Source organism: Cavia porcellus, unplaced genomic scaffold (assembly GCF_034190915.1).
Source record: "Cavia porcellus strain 051 isolate PalLab524CR breed Dunkin Hartley unplaced genomic scaffold, mCavPor4.1 scaffold_1, whole genome shotgun sequence".
NCBI lineage: Eukaryota > Metazoa > Chordata > Mammalia > Rodentia > Caviidae > Cavia > Cavia porcellus.
This window is the reverse complement of record NW_026947484.1, coordinates 90,445,872-90,468,799: the sequence shown is the minus strand read 5'-3', so window position 1 is coordinate 90,468,799 and position 22,928 is coordinate 90,445,872. Positions and strand designations below refer to the sequence as shown.

The 22,928-nt window shown below is 37.9% G+C and overlaps 2 protein-coding genes across 15 annotated transcripts in view; one reads left to right on the top strand and one right to left on the bottom strand.

Moving 5' to 3' along the window:
• Ccdc171 (coiled-coil domain containing 171) overlaps positions 1–22,928 on the bottom strand; it is a 454,917-nt gene that overhangs the window by 389,578 nt on the left and 42,411 nt on the right. For 13 of the 14 annotated variants that reach the window (XR_010048327.1, XR_010048331.1, XR_010048328.1 and 10 more), the window contains one exon: positions 18,949–19,107. Coding sequence is in view for 10 of the 14 variants with exons in the window: in XM_063251434.1 (XP_063107504.1) it covers positions 18,949–18,992 (44 nt within the window). In the remaining 4 variants the exon portion in view is untranslated. Of the gene's footprint in view, positions 1–17,304; positions 17,462–18,948; positions 19,108–22,928 lie in introns of all 14 variants that reach the window. The other variant, XM_063251465.1, reaches the window with a different exon arrangement.
• On the top strand, positions 5,900–6,235 carry Rnasek (ribonuclease K). The gene has a single exon (XM_013155012.3). It carries the CDS (start codon positions 5,939–5,941, stop codon positions 6,233–6,235), a length of 297 nt encoding a protein of 98 aa, XP_013010466.2. The 5' UTR covers positions 5,900–5,938.

Below are 22,928 nucleotides of genomic sequence, written 5' to 3'. Positions count from 1 at the left end.
ATTCAACATAATACAGCGTGGGGAGTCCCAAACACAGGGAGATGAATTTTATCATCCCAAGAAGAAATTAAGGTGAGAAGAACCAACTGAACATATAGTTCTGGTGCTATTATTGGAACAGCTAAAGATTCAGTGTTCCAACCCCAGCAGGCGACTTGCTGAACATCCGAAGTCCTGCCGCAACTTGCCAAGCCATCAGAGATCCCGCTGCTTCGACTTACAGGAGGTCCAGTTACATTGAGTTCGGAGGTCAGCAAGCCAAACAGAGAGCTGAGTTGGCAGGGTGCCTACATGGACCTGTGGTGACTGATGGAGTGGAGCCATTCCATAAAAGGAGGGCTCCCTTCGGGGACCGGGCAGGACTGGCAAGTACAAGGGGGCAGCAGGGACTTCAGTCAGTTGTTCCCTTCCTGAATGGGATTGGGGGAGTGAGCCAAGCCTGGGTCACGTGATCTGGCTGAGACCCAATAGGTTATCTGAAATCAAGTCCCTACAACAGTAGCACACACTAACCACACTAACCCAGTGAAGTCTCAGAAGTTTGACTGACCCAGAGGGGAGGCCACGCATAGTAATACAGTGCAGGCCACAGCAGCTTGACTGACCCAGAGGGGAAGGGCCAGCATATGCTGTCCCTGTCTGCAACTCACTAGCACACAGCAGTGGGAAGGGTCTGGGCTGGGGATTTAGCTCAGCGGCATAAGCACCTGCCTTGCAAGCAGGCGGTCGTGAGTTCGGTCCCCGGTACCAATAAAAAGGAAAAAGACAAAAAAAGATATAAGAAGATTAATAAAAGAGATGCTAAGCACCCCTCAAACAGACACAGATGGAAGAAGGGAGGAGCTCAAACAAAGGAGAGAACTATTTGATGAAGAATATAAAAAAAATAGAATACATGAAGCAGATTCAAAGAGATTACCAGGAAATTAAAAACTTTATGGAAAGATGGCAAATCAGCTTGAAAGAAACTAAGGATAGATTATCCAAACTGGAGGACAATTTTGCAATGTGGGATTATGAAAGGGAAAACTTTTTAAAAATAACAAGGAAACAAGCAGTAACAATACAAAGGCTCGAAGATAACAAGAGGATCTATAACTTGAGAATAAAGTATGTGAATGAAGAAGCAAGGGTACAAACAAAGGAACTACAAAGGTTATTCACATAAATAATTGAGAAAAACTTCTCAAACACAGGAAAAAGAAATGATATTCTGACATATGAAGCATACAGAACTCCAGCCACCTACAACCAAAACAGAGCTACACCCAGGCATATAATAATCAAGATCCCAGAAATTCAATATAAGAACAGAATATTAAAAGCTGTTAGAGACAAGAAACAGATAACCTACAGATGACGGCCCATCAGAATAACAGTAGACTTCTTGACACAAACCATCAAGAGGAGCCTGGAGCGAAATATTCCAAGCCCTGAAAGAAAAGAACTTCCAGCCCAGGTTGATATAGCCTGCTAAACTGTCTCTAGAAATTAATGGAGAAACAAGATGCTTCCAAAACAAAGAGGAACTTGGGAAATTCACAACTACCAATCCAACTCTACAGAGAATACTGCAGGGCATTCTAGAGAGAGAATGTTTTGTTTCTCCCTCTAATATAGAAAGGATAGAAATACATGTTAAGACTCATGCATGTGTAGAATCTATAAATAGTTTATGAGAACTGATCTTATGACACATGATGAACAGATACTTTGAAGAAAAAGAGAGACTAAAATACCCTGATCCTGGAGTGTCATAATGTGACACCCAGCAATAGTATTATTCTTTGTTCAGAGTGATATTAGCCTGCTTGGGTTTATTCAATCTCAACATAATTGAAGATATGGATAACTGCTTATATGTTTAAGTGTATAAGATTGATAACCATATTTCTAAGTTTTTGTTGGATAGTTGAACAGAACTGGTTGCAATCTCACTGTTGGAATCCCCACTATATATGATCCACTTTAGTATCTTGAATAACTATTTGTAAGAAGATAATCTGTAATCAACTAGTGATTTCTTAGTGTTTATTTTTTTCTTTGAAATTATATATTATTTCTACCCATTTTCTATTTTATTTAATGTTTCTTTAAATTAAATTAAAAAGAAAAGACACTACAGTACCCATTGCTGATCACGGAGTATCATAATGTAAAATCCAGCAATACTATTATTCTTTGTTCAGATTGATGTTAGCCTGCTTTAGTTTAATCTAAACATAAATGAACATATGGATAACTGCATGTATGTTTAAGTGTATAGGATTGACAACCATGTTACTAAGTTTTTGTTGGACAGTTGAACAGAACTGTTTGCAGTCTCGCTGTTTCAATTCCCACTTTACATGTTCTACTTTTGTATCGTGAACAACTATTTGTAAAACAACAATATGTAAACATCTACTAGTGATTTCTTACTGTTTATTTTTTTCTCTGAATGTATGTATTATTTCTACCTATTTTCTGTTTTATTTAGTTTTTCTTTAAATAAAATTTTTAAAAACTAGGTATTAAAATAGAAAACACTTATCAACTAGAAGATAAATTAGGAAAAACTCTTAAACATATAGGTGTAACCAAGGACTTACTCAATAGAACCTCACATCCATAAGAAATACCAAAAATCAACAAACAGGATCACAACAAATTAAAAAGCTTTCATAGCACAAAGGAAACAACCAACAGAAAGAAGACACAGACTGAACAATGGGGAAAAAATTTTTGTCAGATAGTCCTTGAACACAGAACTAGTATCTAGAATATATAAAGAACTCAAAATACTTACAGCCTTAACCCCACCCCCATGCACACATACCAGATGAGATCAGGTGCCTCCAGGGCAGAATGGCCATAGACCCCACACACCCCAAATAAAAGACCAAATCAAAAACTAGGAACTTGAAATGAATAAAGGAGAAGTACAAGTGATTAATATAGACACAAAAAATGTTAAGTATGTTTGGGTATTAAATAATGTATATCAAAACAATAGAGATTCCATCTTTCTCCCAAAAGAATGGCTATCATTAAGAAAACAAATAATAATAAATGCTAGCAAGACAACAAGAAAACAGGAAACCTTCCACACTGCTTTTGAGAACTGTAAACTAGTACAGCCACTACAGAAATTAGTATAGATATTCTTCAGAAAACTAAAAACAGAAATTCCATTTGATCCAACTATACCTATGCTGGTTATCTGCCCAAAATACTTAAGATATCATACTACAGCAATACATGCATAACCATATTTATAGAAGCACAATTCACAATAGTTAAATCTTGTAAACAGCCTACAAGTCTATCAACAGATGAATGAATAAAGAAAATGTGATGTACATATACATAATGGAGTACTACTCAGTCATAGAGAAGGATAAATACAAGTCATCTATAAGAAAATAGATGCACCTTGAGACCATAATATTAAGTGAATTAGACACACACAATTACAAATAGCCCATGGTTTCTCTTACATGAAAAATCCAAAGTATAAATCATTTAAAGAGTAAAATAAAAGACAATAGGAAACTTGGAGGTAGATGTCTTACAGACAGGAAGGGGAGCTAGTATTGGAGAGGAACCAGAAAGGAGAGAAGTAGAAGTAAAATGTTCCAAAACAGACATGTATACATAGCAAGTCCCCATAAAGAATGTATTCATTATATATCAAAATCATGTACCAATAAAAGAAAAACAAAAAATGAAAATGCACACATCTGCAATCTCAAGACTCCAGGAGGCTCCAAGCCTGAGGAATTTAAACATTAGAAATTTTAAATTTAATTTTAAACTTTAAAAAGTAACAGTTGGAAATGTAACTGGTGGGAAGGACCTCCATTCAATCCTCCCTCTGCCCCCACTAACATTCTGTAAAAATAAAAATAAAAAATAAAAAATAAAGAAAAGGTAGCCAGTGAACAGGAAAAAGTATTTGCAAATCATTTATTTGACAAAAGTTTTGTAACCAAAATATAAACAGAATCATCAAACCTCAGTAATAAGAAAACAACCCAATTTTAAAATAGGCAAAAGATCTGAAAAGATATTTTCACTAAGGAAATATATGAATGGTTGAAAAGCCCGTACAGTGGCTGTCTTGCACAATGCAGGAAGGAGTAGAGAAGCCTCCCCCGACACTTGCCCTACTACCCCGCCCAACCTGTCACTGCAGCCTCAACTGCACAGGAAGGCGCAGAGGCACCCCACTACCAAATTTTAGCCGTCTATGCACCTTGGTTCTCCTCAGCACAAGGTGGAAGAGCTGACAGCCAAACAATCGAATTGATGAAGGACAAAACCAACACCAGGAGGAAAGTTTCAAATCCTGGACTAAAGTGCTACCTACCATGGAAAGCAGGTAAGAGACAGCTTTGGGAGACAGATTTTAAAAGAGTAAAGGCTAGACACAGTTCTCCTGGGAAACTGATGCTCAGGCCAGTGAAATCACAGGACCTGAATTCTATAATGAGAATCCAGGTTTGGTGGGTGTAACCATTAGAGGAGGCTGAATCTGTAGGTGTTGGCACTGAGTCCAGTGATCAGCTTGAGCCCACAAACCACTGCTTACATCCAGCAGAGGACAGCAGTCAGGTTTACTGTAGTACATGGGTTATCTAAATGCCTATATTAAAATCCTAGATTTCTTTGCTTTGGCTAAGGGTGGTTTATGAGTGGTTCTTAAGGTCTGTCAGTATCTACTTCATATTTGACACTTATTGTTGGTGAGTTTACTACTATAGCCAGGATGACATAGTTGTTTGTTTTATCTTCATGCCAACATCTGGAGAACTCAAGGTCATAAACAACACTGCATCCCACTCCCAAAGAACTGAGTACTGGGTCAAATAATCTGCAAAAACCCCTCCAGAATAAACAGTGATCACTGGATCCTGAGATAGAAGTAAAGGCCAATAGTTATCTATGCCCAGAGAATTTCTCTGCAACAAAGCTACGCACTATACTCAACCACCAAACCCCAGCACGGAAAACAAATAGAAATGAGAAAACAAGACAACAAAATGCTTGCAAAAACTACCAACTCCCCCAAAGCTTATTCAAGAGTCATCAAGCAGGAAAAAATTAGCCAAACAGCAGAAACGTCTGAAAGGATATCAGTTTAATGAGGAAAGTCAGAACCTTACACCCCTCTACCACCACCCGTTTTTACCTGTTTCCACTTCCTGCCTCAGGGTGCAAGGCCGCACAACCACCCTCAAAATGTAATGTTCTATGTTTGTCTTGTAACCACAGTATATATGTAACCACAAAATATTTCAATTTGCTTCTATCTCTGTAAAGCTCTCTAATCTCAGAACACAACACCTGCAAATTCCTGCTTCTGTAAAGTTTCACTTCACTTGACCCCAGCCCAATCCAATTCAAACTAGAGTATGAAACTTCCCATACACTGGGGTTTAGCTCAGTGGCACAAGTGCCTGCTTAGCAAGCGTGAGGTTGTGAGTTCAATCCCTGGTACCAAAAAAAAGAAATTCCCATTCTCCACTGCTCAGAACCCAAATTTCATAGCATTGCTCCTCTGGGTCAGTTGGCTAATAAAGTTTGGCTCTCCCCACTTCTCCAAGTATCACTTGTATTCCTGGGTCATCAATAAGGTTGGCTTTGCTATAACAAGAAGGGTAACAAACAGTGCATAAGATGCCTTGGCAGATTCAAAGAAGATTTAACTAAACAGATCTTAATGAAATAAATGAAGTATAGAGAAATACTAATAAAAATCTAGCAGAACAAAAGAAAAAGATGGAAAACAATGAATGTTCAGCATAGAAAAGAATGTGAATCCACAAACAAATTTCAAACAGAAATCAAGCATTAAAAATACAAGTGAGGCTGACCCCGGGGGCGTATCCTAGGCTCCGTTTGGCAGCCCTTCTACTGGGCTCACACTCGGCTTGAATCCCCAACTCCCTTCTTCATGGCATCGCTCCTGTGCTGTGGCCCCAAGGTGGCCGCGTGCAGCATCGTCCTCAGCGCCTGGGGAGTGATCATGTTGATAATGCTCGGAATATTTTTCAATGTGCACTCGGCTGTGTTGATTGAGGATGTTCCCTTCAAGGAGAAAGATTTCACGAATGGCCCTCAGAATATATACAAGCCTTACGAGCAAGTCAGCTACAACTGTTTCATCGCCCCTGGTCTTTACCTCCTCCGCGGAGGCTTCTCTTTCTGCCAAGTTCCACTCAATAAGCGCAAGGAATACGTGGTGCACTAAAGCGTAGTCCTGTTTCTCTTCTTCAGCCCCGCTGTGTATTTAAAGATTCCCCCTCACTTGCATCTCATTCTGCCCCACTGTGGCACCCTCTGCGGGCCTGGGTTTCCCTTGGGAGAGACTGAATCCCCAAATTCTCCAGCCTCAGGCATCTGGCCCCAGTGGAGGGAACTGGGGCTGGCAACCCCCTGTCTCTCCAGCCCCCTCACTTACTCCATGTTACAATAAAGAGGAGCTGCTCTCTTTAAAAAAAAAAAAAAAAAAGATACAATTGAAAGTACAGGCAGTACAAGCAACCAGTGTGAGGACAGAGTATCACATCTAGAAGAGAGGCCTGTAGTTAGTGATCAATTAAAAGAGATATACCTTAAAAACAAGAGAACTTTCTGTTAGTATCTGAAATTGTATGGACAGCCTTTCAAAATGGAATCCCTTGTCTAGCTTCATATTTAATTTGCTTTTTTTTTTGGTCCTGGGGATCAAACTCACTACCTTGCACTTGCCAGATAGGCGCGTATGCCACTGAGCTAAATCCCCAGCCCTTTCATATTAAATTTGAACATATAGAGGGCTTTTCATTTTTAAAGTGCTTGGCCTAATTTTTTTGTGATTGCACAAAATAAGCATTTGCTCAAAACTTCACATTCTTACAAAATTGTTCTCTATAAATTGTATGGAGAATTTAAAACATAGCCAAATGTATTACTACTCCTTTATAATAACTGTAGTTAGAATTTCAGAAAAGATTTCTTTATAAGTAATTGAGAAATCAAATTAAATATCTTACTGGGCAAATGACAAATTATTTAACAAAAGGACTAAAGATGATGCCCAAATAACTTCTTACTCTGTAACTCACGCTATTAGGCTGGGTAACTACAAGTCCTGTGTTTTAAAATATACTGGTGGTCTTGTATATTCTTTCTCACTAATGAATACTCAGTTTCCTAAGCCCTTGCTCTTGCTTTGGTTCAAATGTGTTTATTCTTAAATGTTCATTTTTAAAAACAGATATATCAAATTTCTAAATATGGATTATATGTAAATAACTTCATTGATCATCACTTTTTCACATCTTAAGACATTTTTAGCAATTTTTGAGGTTTTCTTTTTAAATTTCAAGGTTCCCTGTGACCCCAAAGTAGTACTTCCCTTTATGACTACTGAAAAAAAGACTATAAAATGCAAAAATAAAACAAGAGAACATAAAATTGGATCCAACAGCTGTTAGGTGACACAAAGAAGACTAGCCTAAAAATCCTAGGAAATAAGTTGATATCTGTGAATGCCCACATCAGAAAAACAGAACAAACCCAAATAAATAACCTAATTATGCATTTCAAGATCTTAGAAAAATAAGAACAATCTAAACTCAAGGTTGTATAAGAAAGAAAATCATAAAGATCAGAAAAGAAATCAATGAAAATGGAGACTAAAAAAATACAAATAATGAATGAATTAAAAAGCTAGTTGGTTGAAAAAAATAGACAAACCCATAGCCAATCTTGCCAAAACAAGGAAAGAAGAGACACAAATCAGTGCAATTACAAATGAAAACAGCCAAATTCCAATGGATACCACCAAAATCTGGAAGACTAGTAGCAACTACTTGAAAATTTGGTATGCCAAAAAATTGGAGAACTCAGAAGAAAGGAGAAGTTTCTAAATACATATGAATTACCAAATCTAAATGAAGAAGACTTAAAAATCCTGAATAATCTAATAACAGGCAATGAAATTGAAGCAGTAATTTTAAAAAACTATCAACTAAGAAAAATACAGGACCTGAATAATTCAAAGACAAATTCTACAAAAAATTCAGGGAAGAATAAATACCAATGTTCTCAAATTCTTTAATGAAATTGACAAGGAAAGAATATTCCTAAAATCATTCTTGGAAGCCAGCATTACTCTGATCCCAAAAGCAAAGATCCAACCAAAAAAGAGAACTGATCTCTAATTTCTGTAATGAATCTAGATGTAAATATCCTCAAGAAGACATCGCAAGGTATGTGACAAGTCATCAAAAAGATCATCCACCATAACCACAAATAGGCTTCATCCAGGGATGCAAGTATAGTTCAACATAAGCAACTCTGTAAGTATAATTCATCACATAAACAGATGCAAATGCAAAAATCACATAATCACCTCAACAGACACAAAAAAAGCTTTGATGAAATCCAATACCCTTTCATGATAAAAACACCAAAGAAAATAGGTACACAAGGACCTTATCTCAATCTGATAAAAGCCATTTATGACCAACTTACTGTCAACATCATATTAACATGTTCATGACAAGGCCATAATTCATATGTCTCACAGCCGTGTAGTTTGAACCACTAGTGATAAACCCATGAGTGTCCCATTGGACAGCATGAGACAGTCCTATTGGGTCATGCAAGTTGCTCAGTGGGACAGTCATGCACCACCAGAGGTAGAAGCCTGCAGGAGTACGTTAAATAGGGACAAGCCAAAGATGTTCAATTATCAACACAGCCCTCAAAACAACCACATCAGGTAAAAGACAGACATAAAAGGTATATATACAGGAAAGGACTGGGTCAAAATATCACTATTTGCAGATGACATGACCTTCAACTTACAAAATCCAAAAAATTCCACAGCAGGACTCCTAGAATCAATAACCAAGTTCAGCAATGTAACAAGATACAAAGTCATCACACAAAAATCAATAGTGTTCCTATATACTAATAATGAACTCACTGAAAACAAAATTAGGAAAACAGTATTATTCACAATGGCACAAGAAAAAGTATATAATTATGAATTAACTTAACCAAGAAAGTGAAAGACAATGAAAGAAAACTATATCACTCTGGAAAAGAAAATCAAAGAGGACATCAGAACATGGAAAAACACCAGAGACTCCAGGAACCTGTGTGTAGTCTCCAGGAAGACCAAAAAGTCCACAGCTGAGCAAGCTTACTGAGTCACTCGAAGCCAACTGAGCAGGATCAAAGATGATGAAATTGGTATCACTCAGTGGTTGGGAAAGTAGATTCAGGCTACGGGTGATCCTGCCTCTGCTCCATTTCACCAAAATTGATGCTGATGTTGATGACTCTCTAAGTAAGTGGGGAGGAATCAAGAGGATTCAGTTTTATATTTTATACTATATCCCTGACATGTAATTAGAGACTAATCCTTTTAATTTTTCCTACCACATCTATAAATGAAGAAGAGACATAATCTAAAAAAAGCTGAAGCAGGCCAGCCCAAAAGCTCTAAAGAGAAGGATCTACAGGACATATAACAAACTGGTTCTCAAGAAAAAGAGATCTTTTGGCAAATTAGATTTGGAAATACAGTACTAAAGTTTCAGGCAAATAGAACCTTCAATTTTTACTAACAGTTTAGTCCTTAAATATGTCATTCTTGAGTTCAATTAACAGATAAAAGAACTTGTAAAGTAATACTTTTTTTAAATCTACCCGTTTTGACCTAGAATGGAAATATCTTCAAATGTACTCATTACTGAAGAATTTGCTGGTACTATCTGCATTGCATGAGTGTCAGCTAGAAACCGAAACTAGAAACAAGAAATGAAAGAGGACGCTCTTTTAAGGAGAAAGGGACGAAGTTGCTGGAGGTGCAAACTCTATTACAACAGGAGGATCCAATGGCGATAACTGATGTGAGAGAAATTAGAGGGAAAGGATAAGGGTTCTGACTTCTAGTGGTTTCATCTGAACCCCACTAAATAACCGATGTTGTTGGAGAGCTCTGTCTTGATAATTACCACTCTGCTTTTAAAATAGCAGAACTGTTTAATTAGCCACAGCAGCAATTTCTACTGGCAGAATTCAAACTTAATATAGGAATCCAGCTGCAAACCCATAATGCTGGGCAGGATAGGAAAAATCAATATAATCAAAATGTCTGTACTTCCAAAACTGACACGCAGATATAATGCAATCACAATCAAAATAGCATTTTTCACAGATCTAGAGAAAATAATCCTAAAATTCATACTGAACCAGAAGAGACCCAGAATAACAAAAGCAATCATGAGTAACAAAAGCAAAGCAGGAGGTTTTACAATCTCAGATTTCAAGTTATACCGCAAAGCTAAAACAATTTTTTTTAAAAAATTTTTAAATAGCATGGTACCGGCACAAATGACATATAGATCAATGGAACATAAGAGAGAAGCAGAAACAATTCCAGGCACAATCAACTCCTTGATAATTGTGTCAAAATTAAACACTGGTAAAAAGATAAGTCTCTTTAATAAATAACGCTGGGAAAATTAGATATTCACATGCAAAAGAGTGAGCCTAGACCCATATATCTCAATATGCACTAAAGTTAAAATGGATCAGACTGCAGAACATGGCGGACAGACAACAGCAACTACTGAACGCTCTCTAAAGGCTCGGCTCAGAGGCCAGGAATGATGCGGACTAAGGAGATACGAACCAGTAGAGATATGTTCTGCTGACTCAGGAACGAACTGGGCTGAGAGAATCCAACTTGGAATACAGTCCTGGCGCTAAAATAGGAACAGAAAAATCTCGGTGTGGAGGCTCGACCCTGCGCCATTGGAAACCGCGGTTTGGATTTCCCGCCGCCAGGCGGCCGGCTACCTCCACAGCGGCTCGGCAAGGAGAGACACGCAGAGGCTCGGGAACGGGAGTCTGCGAACGGAGTCGGAAACGCGACGGACAGGGAGGAAGGCTGACTGGTGGCGAGGTGAGTGAGGAACTGACTCCCTACCACAGTTTGACTCCAGCGGAGGTTTTTCTGGGCTCGGGCAGTCCTGTAAGAGCAGGGCGCGGTGGCAACTGCAGCCGCACATTCCCCTCTCGGACGGGATTGGTGAAAGGTGCCTGGCCGGAGTGACGCTGCTGGCGGACTCCCTAGGCTGGCCTAACCCAGATCCCAGAGCCTGATGGTGGCCCGGAGGAGCGACCGACTCCCGCGTAGGCTGCCTCCTCCGCAACTCCCTGGGGCGCAGCGGTGGGCGGGAACAACTAGCCAGCGCAATTTGATCAGGCTGTGGCTGACAGGCAGGGAAGCCGGACCTCCTGTGTAAGATTGCATTTTATAAGGAACAGAAAATATGGGGAAGGGAAGCAACAAAAAAGGCTCCTCGGCCCCCAATCCTGAGAATCAGGCAATAGTGGACACTACACCAATATACATTAAGCGCCATTTAGAGAGCCTCATAGACCAATTCAGAAATGAAGTTATCAATGACCTGAAGCTAGAAGTATGCAGAATAGTTAGAGAAATGCTAAGCACCACCCAGGAAAAAGCAGATGGTGGAATGGAAGAACAGAAAAAGAGGGGAGAATTGCTTGATGGAGAAAACAGAGAAAGCATTGAGTATGTGAAGCAGGTGCAAAGGGACTATCAAGACATTAAGAAGTCTACCCAAGACTGGCATAACAGCTTGAAAGAAACTAAGGACAGACTATCTGAATTGGAGGGCAGACTTGAAACATGGGAGAATGAAATGAAAAACTTCTTAAAAATAACAAAGAAACACACAGCAATAATACAAAGACAAGAAGATGATAAGAGGAGCCATAACTTAAGGATTAAGAACATAAAAGAAGAAGTAGGGACACAAACAAGTGAACTACAAAAGCTACTCACAGAAATAATCCAGGAGAACTTTCCTAATTTAGCAAAAGGTAAAGATACTCAAATGTATGAGGCATACAGGACCCCAGCTACCTACAACCCTAACAGAGAAATACCCAGGCATATAATAATAAAAATTCCAGAAATTCAATACAAGAACAGAATATTAAAAGCTGTAAGAGACAAGAAACAGATCACTTACAAGGGAATACCCATCAGAATTACAGCAGATTTCTCTTCACAAACCATCAAATCACGAAGAGCATGGGGAGAAATAATTCAAGCTTTGAAAGATAATAATCTCCAGCCAAGACTGAGATATCCTGCACAACTGTCCCTGGAAATTGATGGAAAAACGAGGTGCTTCCAGGGTAAAGAGGAACTGGGGGAATTTGCAACCACCAATTCAACCCTACAGAAAGTATTGCAGGATATTCTAAAAAAAGAAAAATACAAAGAACCCAGTAATAGGGGCGGGGAGGCCACAACGAATGGAGCAGAGAACAAAATGAAGAAGACAAACTGACAGCTACTGACAGAAAAAGAGCTCAACAGAAATGAGACAGAGAAGATTGGATGATAGGAACAGCTTTTTTTTGGAGAAAATGACATCTTAATAGGTAATGCTGATTTAGTGCCATCTTGTTTTGAAGTCTCATCTAGCTTTTGTTCTTCTGTCTCCAATGGTCTAAACAGGTTGTATCTTATTGGATTTTGTTATGTACGATAGTATAAGAAAAAACCTTTTAAAGACAAGGAGATTATACAGAGACCATTGTTCATTTTCTGTTAGTCGATTCTAAATACTCTATAATGCTGTCATTCTCTTAAATGGATTTACATTGTTTTGATATACTTAATGCTACAGTATATGAAGTTGTACTCAAGGACTTCAGGGAGGGAGTCAATATGGTAACTATTTTTGGGTCAGGATTATCTGGTGGTGAAACACTATTCTGATTAAATGGTTATGTTTTGATCTACCCTGTTTCGCTGTTATGCCCTCTTTTTTCTCAATCTCCACTCCATTATTTACTTTTTTATTTTTATCCATTTAATTAAAGGGAAAAATATAGCAGGATATAATATAGTAACCCACTTTGACTTTCTATTATCTCGATTTGAAGCCCTGTATTACTCTCACCATCTTGTTTTTGACTGAGGTTCCTCTATTCTGTTTTGCTGGATAGTATCAGGTTCGAAAGTTTAGGCATCAGCTGAGAAGATAATGAGATTCATTATAACGCCCATTCTCGTTGACTTTTATCTACTTTTGAAGACCTACAATATCTCCAATGTTTTGGTTTTGTCGGTTTTATTCTATACGGTTTAGTTCAATTGTATTACAACTAATGATATAGGCAATTCTATTAGAAATAGCGGGAGGCATTATGGTAACCATTGTTGATCACCTTGTATTATGTTTTTATATTATCTATTATGTCCACCCTTTTGACTTGACCGATTCTGTTCTGATATGTCACATTTGGTTTTACTCTCTTCCAAAAAAGCAATAAGAACCGTGGGAGCAATGAAACCCAAAATGTGTAATAGACACTGTACAAAAGAGAGGAAAAGAAAGTGCTCTAAACTATATAACTGCATGTATATTTAAATGTATAAGATAGAAAATGATATCACAGAGTTTTATTGGATCATTGAACAGAACTGTTTGCAGTATCATTGTTGGAAAGTCCACTCTACAAGCTTTAATTTTGTGACTTGAACAATTATTTCTAAGATGGCAATATGTAATCCATTAACTAGTGATTTCCTACTGCGCATTTTTTTATTCTGTAAATCTGTATAACTTGTACCCCTTCACTGTTTTTTTTTCTTTCTTTTCTTTTCTCCTTAAATAAAAATTTTAAAAAAAAAATGGATCAAGGATCTAAATGAAAACAATCTGCTGAAAAATAAATAGGTAAAATTCTTGAAGATGTAGGTATAAGCAAAGACCTTCTGAACAGAACCCTGTAAGAAAGAATACCAAGAATCAAATGGGATCATATCAAGTTAAAAGATTCTACACAGCCAAGCAAACAACCAACATAATGAAGACAACCTACAAAATGAGAAAAAATTTTGCCAACCATTGCCAACCACAAGACTTACATCTAGAATATATAAAGAATTGAAAATCATTAGCCCCCCCCAAAAAATAAGACTCAATCAAAAAAATGGACAAGAGAAATGAACAGGTCCTTCTCAGAAGAAGCAGTACAAATGCCAACACATAAATATATGTTCAACACTGCTGTTTATTAGAAAATGCAAATTTAAAAAACACTGAGCTACCATCTTACTCCAGAAAGAACGCATCTCATCAAGAAATCAAATAATAACAAATGCCAGCAAAGAGGTAAGGAAAAAGAACCCTTCTACATTGTTGGTGGGAATGTTAACTAGTACAACCACTGTAACAATCAAAATACTAAAAATAGGGGTGAAGATTTAGCTCAGTGATGCAGCACCTGCCTGGCAAGCATGAGGTCCTGAGTTCGAGTCTCCATACCTCCAAAAAAAACTAAAACTAGAACTTTCATTTGATGCAACTGATCCCTTTCTAGGTATCTTCCTAAAAGAGTTAAAGACCTCATATTACAGTGATACACGCATACCTGTGTGTATACAGCAGCACAATTTATAATCACTAAACTTTGAAAATAGCCCTATGCCCATTCACAAATGAATGAAGAAAGTATGAGATTTATACACAATGTAGTATCATGCTATCATAAAGAAAGATGAAGCATTTATATATAAATGCAACTTGAGCATATAATATTAAGTGGAATAGGTCAGACACACAAGCTTAAATATTGCATGATTTCTCTTAGAAACTCAAATACAAATATATTTATATAAGATAGGTAGATATAAATATAGATAGCAAAAGAGAAGACAAAGAGAAAGTTGGGAGATTTTTACAAATGGATGAGAGAACAAGACAGGAGGGAAGGCAGAGAAAAGAGATTGGAGAAAAAAGCATTGAAGAGGAAAGAAAAAGGATGAAAATAGAGTTTTTGCAAATGGAAAGAAACAAAGAGTTGGAGAAGAGTTGGAAGGAACAAGGAGGGAAATGAAGAGTAAGCAATAAAAACTAAAAACAGGGAAGAGAGACATATTATGTACATATACCAACTCCCATGATAACAGTAATCATTATGTACTACGAACATGTACTAATTAAAAAAACAAAAGAAGTTCATGCAGGCCAGGCACAGTGGTGCACACCTGTAATCTAGCATTCTAGGAGGCTAAGACAGGAAGATCACTGAGCAACTAAAAAGATAATAAAAAAGGTTGTTGAGGATATGGCAAAACTAAAATCCTTATACATTGCTGGTAGGAATACAAAATGGTCCAATCACTTTACAACAAAATTTGCCAATTTATTATTTTATTATTGGTTCCAAGTGTGATGCTGTACACCTGTAATCCCAGAACTTGGGAGGCTGAGGCAGGAGGATCACCACAAGCTGAAGACTAGTCTGGGCCACATAGTTCAACCTGAACTATATAACAAGACCCTGTCTCAGAAAAAAAAAAAGTTGTTACCATAAACTTATTAAATGACACAGTTCTTCTACTCCTAACAACCTACCAACCAAAAGGAACAAAAATATATGTCAATATATTTACATGTAAATATTAATAGTGTCATTGTTCATATTAGCCAAAAGGTGGAAACAACTCAAATGCTCAAAACTGACTACATAACCAAAACAAAGTATATCTATACAATAGAATACTATTCAGCAATCTTTTAAAAGTTCTGGGGGCTGGGGATTTAGCTCAATGGCATAAGCTCCTGCCTTGCAAGCAGGCAGTTGTGAGTTCGATCCCTGGAACTGATAAAAAAAAAAGTTCTGACATGCTACAATATAATAAACCTAAGGACCAGCCTATTGAAACAAGCCAAATACAAATGACTATCCACTGCATGATTCTATTGATTTGAGTTGTTCACAAAGGTGAATTTATAGACACAGAAGGTAATTAGTGGTAAATAAAAGTTTAGATAACTTTATCTGGATCCTACAACAGTGGTTGCCAATCTTAGGGCATGCATGCTGCAGCCAGCTATTTGTTATCATAGGAAGCTCTAAAATGTTTGCCATCACTGTCATAGAATACACAGAATAATTTAGCCTGTAAGAAACATGACAGAGGCCCAGGATTTAGCTCAGTGGCATAAGCACCTGCCTGGCAAGCACAAGATTGTGAGTTCGATCCCTGGTACCAAAAATTTAAAAAAAAAAGTCATCAAGAAACACGACAGAAAACTAGGCATAGTGGCATATGCTTGTAATCCCAGCATTTGGGAGGCTGAGGCAGGAGGGCTGCTGTGAGTTTGAGGCCACCTTGAGCTACATGGCAAGACCCTATCTTAAAAAAACAGACAAAAAAAAAAAAAAAGACAGATGTTGCCAGGCAGAGTTGCTCATGCCTATAATCCCAGCACTTGGGAGCTAAGAGGATCACAAATCTAAAGCCAACCTGGACACCACAGTGAGTTGAAAGTAAGGCTAGACTACTCAGTAACACCCTGTCTCAAAACAAAAACAAAATTGAAAAACGGATGACACCAAGTAATATGAAACACTACCAAAGGGCAGAAAAAAAATCAGTAGTACAAAAAAGATGAAATGCAACAATTAGATGCATCTTCTTAAAATGTAAACTGAGAGATATCAAGTAAAAGGCAGGCAGCAATGAGAGCTACAAGTACAAAAATGTTTAGTCATGAATTACAACTGCAGCAATAAAGAGGAATTAGAGCCAGACGTTATGGCAAAACAAAGTAATGACCAAACACAAATGTATTAAATAAGTAAAAATATAAGAGAGTATCTATGGAGACTAACAGAAAAGAGTAAGTCTGTATTGACAGGAGAAAGTTCAGAAACATGATCATGTGGCCCAGGTCAGCAAAAACACATAACAACCCCAGAAAGTCTCTAGAGTTAGTACTATAAGGCATCTATCTTAGTCACATTCTTGTCCCTGAAACACCCAACACCCATAAATTAAAAGAGGAAAGGTCTATTTTGGCCCAGTATTGCAATCCCTGGTGGGCTGGCTCCTAGGCAGAAACAGCATGGCAGCGGGCATAGCAGAGACAAACTGCTTACATCATGGTGGCCAGAAAGCAGAGAGAGAAGGAAGATCTCCACAAAAGGTGATCTGCCCTTCCAGGTCACATAACCTTGACCACCTCTTCTGATCAGGGGTCACATGCTGAAGGCACACTCAGCCACTCAACTCAGCAGTGAGCAATTCCACCAGTAAGTATAGCACCTCCAAGATTCAATCATCCTTCAAACACATGAGATTTGGGGGGAACACTTCAGATCCAAAATGTAACATCATTGTCTTAGTTATGCTATGCATTGATGAGACACAATACCCAACACTCCAAATTAAATGAAGAAAGATTTACTTCTACTCACAGTTTGTAGAGGTTTCAGTCCATAGTTGGCTGGCTCAGGGCAGCATGGTAGAGGGACATCACAGGAGTAACAGTCCATGGGAGGGCAGGCAGAAGGGAGCAAGCAGCAGTGAGCCCTTTTATCCCATCCAGGATACAAACCATTTGGGTGGTGCCACCTACATCCAGGGTGGGCCTTTTCATTATCCACACCCAGAATTATGCTAAAACAATCAGTGGACCAATATCACACCCTTAATACACATTCACATATCCTAGATCCAGCCACTTCTGAAAAGCCCTACCTATGAGTGCAAGAAACTTTGGGGAAGCATCTAGATATAAACTGTAATAATCATCATTCTATTCTCTGAGTCCTAAGAAATTTTTATTTCCTTTTCCATCAGTCAGCTTTCTTGTCACTGGGAGAAAAAAAGGGCCAATAACCACAATTTAAAGGAGAAGAGGTTTAATTTAACTCATGGGTTCAGAGATTTCAGTCCACAGTTGGCTCCCAGGCAGGAATATAGTGGAAGGATGTGGCAGCAAAGCTGCTCATTCCATGGCGGTAAGGAAGCACAGCACAGGAGGAAGAGCATCAGATAGAGACCTACCCTTCAAAGACACATCAGCAGTGACCAACCTCCTTCAACTAGGCCCCACTTTCTATGAGCACATTCAGCTTGGAATGTTAGTGGATTACTACACTAAATAAGCATAATACCCCCACTATCCAATCACCTCTTCAGGAATCTCTTGCTCCAGCCAAATTGACAGTTAAGATTAATTAACATACTGTTATAGATTAAGAACTGATGTCAACTTAATGCCAGCTGTATTACATCAGCATGGCACTGAGCGTAGATGTTCCACTTGAGGAAAGCTGCCAGCATAAATTGAGACATGGAGGAGAAGCAATTGTGTTGAGGCACTGAGGCACTGTGGGTTCTCCTACAAGTTGCTGTTGGAGCCATTGGTTCTCCTGGAGAAGCTCTGGTCCTCACATCGAGCACTGCTTCCTGGCTCCTGAGGGGAAGACGTGTGCCACTTGGTTTGGTGTCCAGGATGAACTCGTCACGCTGGCTTCCTGGCAGGTACTGGACTGTGCTTGACATGGGAGGAGCTCGGGGCCTGCATGTCGCTGAGGATGGTTGTGGTGCTTTTAGAACAGCCCTGATCTTTGTTGTGTGACTTCTTGACTCCAGTGTAGAACCCTCAACCCACCAGCACAGTTCCTTCACCCCACTGGCACAGACTTTCTAGCTTCCACCTCTGATGTTTGGGCCTTCCCAGCACGGATCCATAAAAGGGACAGGTGTGAATCCTTCTTGCAGGCTCTAGACTTCCAGTTGGACTCATGGGAGGCACTTTCATGAGCTCTGGGTCTTCATCTGGACATCGCTGTGGGATTCAGGCCCCAAGCTAAATATTCTATGTCTTAGTGTTATGGATAGATTCCTTGCATTTTCTTGTGTTAACTCTGGATGACCATCATAAAAATAATATTATAAATTCCATGTCCTCATTCTAATTGCTCTTTGCACAATCCCTGACTACAACACTATCCCATGAGAATTCTTACAATTAGCTCTACTAACAACATAATACTATGTGTTCTTTGCAACCAAAAGCATTTTTCAACTAGAGAAAGAGACCAAAGGCTTACCTTTGAGTGTCACTAGTGGCACTGTTTGAAGTGTTTATATTCATGGTGAGTCTTCCAACTCTTCAAAATACCCCCCAATACTTCTTGATGATATACTTCCTTATTGATGACTGGAATTGTGCAAGATGTTTATGGCTTACAGGTTAGATGGACTTTAGTCTGTTAAGAAATAATACAATATCTGTTTTATATGTGCATCCTGAGAATATGGGTGATTTTATTCACTTATGGCCTATTTGTTAATTTTTAAATTATTACAGAACAAATGTAATTTAAAAAGCTATAAAGTATTATTTATTTTAAAATGTACTGAAAGCCAAACTGACAAAATGTTAAAAACATGTTCCTTCTTGTAAGCAGGTAATGACTTCTAGATTTTAATTTTTCAAAAGTGTTATAATAGTGACAGGTTTTCTTGAACCTGAAAAAAAAATACATATATATATATATATATATATATATATACACACACACACACATATATCCTATCTTTAGAACATAGAATCAGTTTGAAAGAAAGTGAAATCCTAGGATATTTTTGGGTCCCCAAAACTTTTCTCTTAGCTGAAACATACTGAATGTTGCATTACAATCAGAGTCCAACATGCCCCCAAACAAAAGATCCCATAGTAATTATTTTTTAATTTCAGATGTTTTTTATTCAAAGAGTCTCAAAAGAAACAAAACAGAAAAAAACAACCTAATTAAATGCCTTTTGGCATTCAGTAAGTCCTAGGAAAGCAAACTACAGAGTTATGATGAAACAGACAAGTTAAATTATCACTCACAAGTCTTGGGACTAGGAAAGTAGAATAATGGTTATTAGGTCTTGCATCTAGATGCCTCCCCAATTAGTCTCTTGGTTGTATATCCACATATATATATCTCCATAAAATTTTTTTTACTGATCTATACAAAAGATCTTTCTTTATAACTTAATTTTTTATAATTTCAGCCATCGTAATTTTGAAAGACCTTCTTCCAAAGAGATGAAAAAAGAAGAGTACGTTTATTCACTGTGGCCTACTTTCTGTAAATTCTTCTGTGAGAGACACTCCAAGTTATACGAAGCCCACCATTTAAAGCAAATGTTGAGGAATCTCTAGGTAAACATTTCAAAAAGATAATAAAACACTCCAAATATATACACATATTAATATTCCACAAGTATCTCTTTGTACCTCAAGAAATCCAGTATCCTAAAAAAAAAAGCTTTAAACTCAGAAAAATCTGAAATAAGAGTCCAGTAAGTATCTAACAAGTCTGTAAGTCACTTACTTCTTGAATATTTCCTCAACCATAAAAGATAACCATACCAACCTCATTTAAAATTAAATATTTACAGTACAGTGAGCAGTCAGTGTCAAGTTTTTAATACTGAATGTAAAACTCTTTGAAAAACACAGTGATCCCTAATAAAGGGAACGGGTGATACTTAGGGTGATTTGGTCTAGAAAAAAAGATGTAATAAGAAATTATTCAGAGAAATATTAAGTGCATAAGGATATGTGAAAGACTTTTTAAAAACTGTCCTAACTTGTTCTGTCTCTGCTCCCAAACCATTTTTGTTATTTTTGTGAAAAAGCTTAAATACATACACTACACATGTATACATGTGGCAAGATTTCCATTTTCCTTTTGAAAAAAGAAATTCAGATGACCTGAGAATAGCTCAGCTAGAGGACTTGCCAAGCATGTGCAAAGCCCTGGATTTGATCTTCAACGCTGAAAATAGAAATAAACTAAATAAAAAAGAATTTTAGATAGTTAAGGCCTTAGTAGTGTCTTTGTTTTAGCCATGGGAAAAAAATGTATGTAAAGAGTTTATCAAATTTTAATAAAGTTGTTTTGACAAAGCTAAATGGAAAAGAATCATTTTTCAGTGCTTTAGTTTGTCATATTACATCTTTAAATCTGAATGGTGTTTTAGACAAAGTGACTTCTACATTACAGAAGTGTCCCTCCAATTTCCAGATAATGTATACAAACAATGTGGTAAGCAAATGGTCCCACCATCTTTGTCCCCTGGTATTACTGTCTTACTTAGTATCTTCCTCTTGATTGTGATCAGCCTGTGACTGGTTTCTATGACAAAGGTAATGAGATTTCACTCTTCTCATTAGTTCACGTGTATGTGGTGTAACTGATAGGCATAGATCAGTGATAGCATGCTTGAGAGTCACTTCCCAGCACTGTAGCAACAAAAAGACTCTTAAGCAAACACTTCTTTTTGAACATCCTATATCAAGGGCCATACAGCAGAAAACTGTAAGTAGCCTCTTGGATTAGAGTGGCCTCCACTCAGCAGCTAGTACCTATCTAGACCCCTCAGACATTTCCCTCAGCTATAAGAAAGAAACTCTGCCAGTGACTTGAAGGAGCTGGACAGATCCTACCCAGCCTAGATGAGAACACAATCTAGCCAGCCCCTTGAATGCAGCCTGTGAGACACCAAGCAGAGGATCCAGCTCGGCTGGGCCAGGACTCATGATCCAGAGATGGTGCAGTAATAAATGTATGCTGTTTTAAACCAACTAAAGTTTGAGGTAACTTGTGATACATCAATGGAAAACTAGAATAGTTTGAAAACACTAGTGTAAGGGTAAAAAGTATGTAAAAGGTTGAATAACACAAAGATATAGTACTTCCTCAAAGAACTTCTGGCTATGTGGGGTTTTTAATCAGGGCTCTTTGTCTTTTGTTCTCTTTTGTGGTTTTTGGTGGTGGTGGTGGTGGTGTGTGTGATGCTGGTAATCAAATCCAGGACCTTACACATACTAGACAAGAGCTCTGCCACTGTTCTATATCCCCAATCCTTTTTTAGTTTTTCTACAGTATAATTTCCTCATAAATGAGGGAACTGCAATGGTTAACTAGATAAGAAACCAAACATAGGGCCAGCGGTTTGGCTCAGCGGCATAAGTGCCTGCATGGCAAATGCGAAGTCTTGAGTTCGAGCCTGGGTACCCAAAAAAACAAAAGAAAGAAAGAAAATGGGTAAGGTTTCCTGATTCTAAGAATGGGTACCTTGGGCTGAGGTGTAGTTCAGTGGTAGGAGTAGAAGGCCCATAATTCACTCGGAGAACCACAAAATAAACAAACAAACAGTAGGCAGCTAAAATACATTTGTAAAAATTAATGAAAAGGCTAGTGCAATCCAGGCTCACAAGCTCTCAAAATTAACGTGTTAAGGTCCCTTCCTGAATAGGGTCACAAACTAAAGAGAAACTGCCACCAAAAGATAAAAACAGATCAAGATAGAGACAATAAAGACAATGCAAGGAGACGGACGGCCCAGCCAGACCAAATTGGAGGAGAATATAAAACCAGACAATCTCAGAAAGCAAGTCATAACATCTCTAAATATACACAAAAGGTCAAGACAGAGTTTTAGAAATTTAGAAAAGGTTTCAAGGTAGAAACAAAGCTTTTATAAGTAAAGAAGGGAAATGAACTTAGAAGGAAGGAAAAGAATGGGACAAAAAGGCAGCAACAAGATACACCATGTACAGATACAAATTCCCTTAGGTACTGTTCAGTTTAAATTCCCTTGAACTAAATATTCCATGCCAGTCTTGAACTCGAAGCAATCCTCCTTGCTAGGATTACAGGCATGTCCTACAAAACCTGACTTAATCTACATTTTTAAAAAGCAAACTGAGAACTTAATAATGCTGACATATACAATCTAAGATAATTACTGGACTTTTAGGAAAACTCTTACACAATGTTCAAAGTAGTGTTGTTCATAATCACCAAAAGGTGAAACAACCCAAAGGTCTATTAACTAACCAATGAGTAAATATAAAAAATTATTCAACTATAAAAAGGAATTAGTTACTGTTACATAACACAAAATGGATGAATCCTGCAAACATGCAAAGAAGCCAGGGACGAAAAGCCACATATAATTTGATTCCATTAATATGAAATTCTAGAATAGGCAAATCCATAGAAACAGAAAGTAAGTTTGGGCTAGG